The following is a 5,987-nucleotide window of genomic DNA, read 5'->3' as shown; positions in this document are numbered from 1 at the left end:
CTTACTTCTAAAAAAAAAAATCATAACTATATGAACGAAAATGTATACGTTTAAAATTGTTATCTTCTGACCCCTATAACTTTTTATTTTTCTGCGTCCAGGGTGCACCGTGATCTGAAGTTTTTATCGGTACCATTTTTATTTTGATCAGACTTTTTGATAGCTTTTTATTCATTTTATTATGGTATAAAAAGTTACCAAATATATGTTATTTTGGACTTTTGAATTTTTTTGCACGTACGCCATTGACTGTGCGGTTTAATTAACAATATATTTTTATAGTTTGGACATTTATGCACGCGGCGATACCACATATGTTTATTTTTATGTTAATTTACACAGTTTTTTTTTTTTTTTTGCAGTGTTATAGAAGTGGATTTTATCAGTGTTCTTGTAGCTATCTTACTCCCAGCCAAATCCATATACAGAATGCATATACCGAAGTATAGCAAAGTAAATCATATAGAGGCATGTCAGTTTCAGATGCTTCTTCTCTTTATTCAATCCTTCACTTGGTTATATTACCTCTGTAATTAGCATAAGTTCCCAGCCTCACTAGTGGGATGTTCTAGCATATAGGGAGTTAGCAAATAGCATGGGGGATGTGCCTTGTCCTCGTGACTCTCAACTTCCTGAACTTTTTCGTAGGCTTCCTTTGTTCAAAGTCTTCACACCATGGTGGGGGCCGAGATAGGAGAGAGCAGATGGTGGGGAAGAGTGGACAAGTAACTAAAGTATGGAGTCTTCATCCTAAATGGGTATTTTAAATATACAGTATATACAATTTATATATATACACACACATACATCTATCACACTGTAACATAGCACACACTGATCTCTTACACTGATCACTGCTATGCCATAGCATAACATTGATCAGTGTTATCGCCGCTTGACTGCTCCTGCCTGGATCTCAATCACGGAGCAGTCATTCAGCGATCAGACAACGAGGAAGAAGATAGGGATCCTCCTCGTGTCCATACAGTTGATCGCGACACCGCGGTTTCACATCGGTGGTCCCGATCAGCCCGACTGAGCTGCCGGGAAACATATTTTTTAACTTTAGATGCAGCGATCAACTTTGTTCGCCATGTCGAAAGGGTTAATAGCACAGGTCACTGTGATCAGTGATGCTCACTATTAGCCACGGGTCTCAGCTTTCATTAGCCACCGGAATCGACCCCATGTGAAGCGGGGTCACCCTTCCAGTACTTATCAGCTGCTGTATGCTCCACAGGAAGTTATTTTCTTTCTGGAATTATTTTCTGTCTGACCACAGTGCTCTCTGATGACACCTCTGTCCATGTCAGGAACTGCCAAGAGCAGGAGCAAATCCCAATAGCAAACCTCTCCTACTCTAGATGGTTCCTGATATTGACAGAGGTGTCAGCAGAGAGCACTGTGGTCAGACAGACAAGAAATTCAAAAAGAAAAGAACTTCATGTGGAGCATACAGCAGCTGATAAGTACTGGAAGGATTAAGATTTTTAAATAGAAGTAATTTACAAATCTGTTTAACTTTCTGGATATACCATGCAATCTTTTGGATGCATACTCTGTTCAATGCTAGGCCATAGCATTGATCAGTGTTATCGGTCCTCTGCTGCTCCAGCCTACTAAAGCTTCCTGGATCAGCAGAGCACAGATAGGAAGGCGAGGAGGCAGGTAAGGGCCCTTCCATCGTCCACCCAGATGATCGGGATATCGGGATTTCATTGCGATGTCCCGATCAGCTCTACTGAGCTGCCGAGATTCTTTAACTTTCATTTTAGATGAAAACCTTGAGTCCCAGACCCACCGGGTTTTACCTACGCTCAGCCTGTTAGCGTGTTTTAAATGCCGGTAATGGGACCAGGGTGTACATTTGCTCCTTGCATCCTTAAGTACTGAGGTGCAAGGGCGTATCAGACTTGTGATCACATGACCCAATTACAGTAATAAAATAAACCTCCCAAATGTGATGTAATAGTATGTTGTGGAGCAGAAGTGTGATTATAGGCTGAAATCAAAAGAATAGATTTGTCAATAGGCAGCTTCTTGTTGGTTCACATATAATAACTAGCGATTTTGCTTTGGTGCAAAAATTTGTAAAAATAAATGTAAACATTTAAAAAAAATGTCACTAAGGTATGAATGAGAAGTCAAGTATGGATTAGGTATGTTTATGACTCCTTGAAAAAAAATTGGTGATGGTCCCATAAGTCCTCTGAATTTCAGAACTCTTCTGACCTCCTATTTCAGCCACTTATATAAGAGATGGGCATATATATATATATATATATATATATATATATACCCTCCCAAGGACATTAGTTACATGATAGAGCTACTATTTCTATGTCCTCTCTAGTCTCTGCACTTTTCTTTTGGTATAAAAAATCAATGACGTTCTGAAGAACCTTGGACATGTGACCCCTCAGTTTGGCCGTTCTGTAGATCAGGTAGGAGGAATGTAGAACTGGTAGAAATTCCAAGACAGTGTAAAACCATGGAACATACAAAAAGTATAAAAAGTACATAAAGACCCTAACCATATGACCAGTGAAGTATATAATGTTGTATATAAAAGTGATGAGCACAAATGTCATGGCTGAGTAATATGTCTCCAGATTGATGGATAAGTTCCCGCTCATCTTCATCTTTGTTATGTGACGATACAACGAGGTGATGAGGAGGACGGAGGAGACGGAACAGAAAAGTAGTGTAATGAAGAATGATATAATATGACTGTAGAAGGAATTACGAAACTTGCAATTCATTAAAAAAATCTCCATGGTTGTATTGTATGTTCCACCTTTGGTCACATCAATGATGGTCGGCAACAAAGACAACAAACAATTCATAGCAGAGAGAAGAACTGATCCTACAATGAAATGCACAGTCCTCTGACCTATCATCCTCCTCAGATACAGGAACAGTCTGGTGCGGAGGTTGGAGATCTTCAGACAGAAGACAATGGACAGAAGACTTGTTAACCAAATATTGGTATAAACAAAGAATGAATAGAGTGCTTCCATAATAAACACAGTTACATCCACATGGAGGTTGTTCAGAAAGATTGTAGAGACAATAATACTAAGTGTAAAAGCACATTGGTTGCACATCCGTGAAATCCCAAGAGAAGTTATAATGAGGTCAACAGGAGTCACCGATCTTCCATTCAACCAGTTAGTGACATTGATGACTATAATAAATGAGTTTATCACCAGTCCAGATATAAGAGCGATCAGTGCCGGGACCAGGACATCCAGATACAGGACCATGGTGTCACCTTTTGTAGGATCAGCCATCTCTCCTGTACTGTGAGGATCCTGATAAGATTGTGAGTTTCTACCAAAGTTTTATATAATGTTTTCATCATTTGTTATTGTCCTTTATTTACATCAGAAAGATTCCGAGCTGGCACAGGTCTACAAATGGAAAGCAGATCACATAACATAGCAAGATCATTTTACCGCAGTTACAGCAGAAATATATGATCACCTGCACATTCTTGTTCTGGTCCTAATTTATATTATACAATATACTAGCTGAGTACCCGGCGTTGCCTGGTTTTTTCAACTTAATCCTTTTGAGGGAGGAAAAGCAACATAGGAGGAAGTAATTGTTCTCACATACCCTCCTCATATCTTATCCTCATATACAGTCCTCATATCCCAAACTCATATCCTGCCTTATCTCCTGTCATCATATCCCATTCTCATAAATATATATATATATATATATATATATATATATATATATATATATATATATGTATTTAGTCAGCCACCAATTGTGCAAGTTTTCCCACTTAAAATGATGAGAGGCTGTAAATTTCATAACAGGTATACTTCAACTATGAGAGACATAATGAGAAAAGACAATCCATAAAATCACATTGTCTGATTTTTAAAGAATTTATTAGCAAATTATGGAGGAAAATAAGTATTTGGTCAATAACAAAAGTTCATCTGAGTACTTTGTTATATTCCCTTTGCTGGCAATGACAGAGGTCAAACGTTTTCTGTAAGTCACAAGGTTTTCACACACTGCTGCTGGTAATTTGCCCCATTCCTCCATGCAGATCTCCTCTAGAGCAGTGATGTTTTGGGTCTGTCGCTGGGCAACACGGAATTTCAGCTCCCTTCAAAGGTTTTCTATGAGGTTGAGATCTGGAGACTGGCTAGGCCACTCCAGGACCTTGAAATGCTTCTTACGAAGCCACTCCTTTGTTGCCCGGGCGGTATGTTTGGGATCATTGTCATGCTGAAAGACCCAGCCACGTTTCATATTCAATGCCCTTGCTGATGGAAGGAGGTTTTCACTCAAAATCTCCTGATACATGACCCCATTAATTCTTTCCTTTACACAGGTCAGTTGTCCTTGTCCCTTAGCAGATAAACAGCCCCTAAGCATGATGTTTCCACCCCCATGCTTCATAGGTATGGTGTTCTTTGTATGCAACTCAGAATTATTTCTCCTCCAAACAAGACGAGTTGAGTTTTTACCAAAAAGTTCTACTTTGGTTTCATCTGACCATGTGACATTCTCCCAATTCTCTTCTGGATCATCCAAATGCTCTCTAGCAAACTTCAGACGGGCCCTGACATGTACTGGCTTAATTAGGGAGATATGTCTGGCACTGCATGATTTCAGTCCCTGATGGCATAGTGTGTTACTGATTGCAGAGTTTGTTACTTTGGTCCAAGCTCTCTGCAGGTCATTCACTAGGTCTCCCTGTATGGTTCTGGGATTTTTGCTCACTGTTCTTGTGATCATTTTGACACCACGGGGTGAGATCTTGCGTGGATCCCTAGATCGAGGGAGATTATCAGTGGTCTTGTATGTCTTCCATTTTCTAATAATTGCTCCCACAGTTGATTTCTTCACACCAATCTTCTTGTCTATTGCAGATTCAGTCTTCCCAGCCTGGTGCAGGTCTACAATTTTGTTTCGGGTGTTCTTCGACAGCTGTTTGGTCTTGGCCATAGTGGAGTTTGGAGTGTGACTGTTTTAGGTTGTGGACAGGTGTCTTTTACACTGATAACCAGTTCAAACAGGGGCCATTAATACAGGTAATGAGTGGAGGACAGAGGAGACTCTTAAAGAAGAAGTTACAGGTCTGTGAGAGCCTGAAATCTTGCTTGTTTGTAGGTGACCAAACACTTAATTTTCTGAGGAATTTAAGAATTAATTAATTAGAAATCCTACAATGGGATTTCCTGTATTCTCTCCCCCCCCCCCCCCCCCCCCATTATGTCTCTCATCATTGAGGTATACATATTATAAAAATTACAGACCTCTCTCATCTTTTTAAGTGGGAGAACTTGCACAATTGGAGGCTGACTAAATACTTTTTTTCCCGACCTCATATCCTGTTCTCATATCTCATCCTCATATCCCATTCTCAGGTGGAGCTTACTTGTGATGAAGAGTTTGTAGGAAGGCATGGTTTTGTGGGATTGGGCGTGACTTGCAAGCCGGACCAATGCACAAAAAGGGTAGAAAATAAAAGGGGTGAGGCTTAAATGGTGGGTGCGGCTTTTTGAGATGGGAAGTGGCATGCGGGAGGGGTATGGCATGCGAGAGGGGTGTAGCCGGACTGATGCACTCACCAGGAGATGAAGGACAGAGCTTGGAGTAAGGTACTGGAAGTCCTATATTATTGCATGGGACTTAAGACAAAAAACCCACCCTTCACGTAAGGGGGTAGGTTAGGGTAATTTAACTATCATACATTTTTATTGGAATTAAAAGTAAGTACTAAGTTTCATCAAAATATCTCCAGCCATTTGGAAGTTATGCTGGAACATACAGTTCACTTCCCATACATATGCATGAGACTTTAAACAAAAACCCTGACCCTTGCAAATAGGGTATGTTAGAGTTAATTTATGTTTGTAGTTGACATAAAAGCAAACAACAAAAAACCTGGTCTCAAATGGCTGGAGGTGCTCAACCCCAAATGCGGTTGTGCATTTATACTGGGGGAGCAGATCCTG

The 5,987-nt window shown here is 40.1% G+C and overlaps 1 protein-coding gene across 1 annotated transcript; it reads right to left on the bottom strand.

Annotated features, from left to right (window-relative positions):
- Positions 1-2,312: 2,312 nt before the first annotated feature.
- LOC130360913 (taste receptor type 2 member 9-like) lies at positions 2,313-3,293 on the bottom strand. The gene has a single exon (XM_056563467.1). It carries the CDS (start codon positions 3,291-3,293, stop codon positions 2,313-2,315), a length of 981 nt encoding a protein of 326 aa, XP_056419442.1.
- Positions 3,294-5,987: the final 2,694 nt, after the last annotated feature.

This window comes from Hyla sarda, chromosome 3 (genome assembly GCF_029499605.1).
Source record: "Hyla sarda isolate aHylSar1 chromosome 3, aHylSar1.hap1, whole genome shotgun sequence".
NCBI lineage: Eukaryota > Metazoa > Chordata > Amphibia > Anura > Hylidae > Hyla > Hyla sarda.
The sequence above is the reverse complement of the archived record's forward strand: the minus strand, read 5'-3'. Positions and strand labels throughout refer to the sequence as shown.

Excerpts from the sequence above, each read along its gene's own strand:
- LOC130360913 (XM_056563467.1), bottom strand. The coding sequence starts at position 3,293 with ATGGCTGATCCTACAAAAGGTGACACCATGGTCCTGTATCTGGATGTC.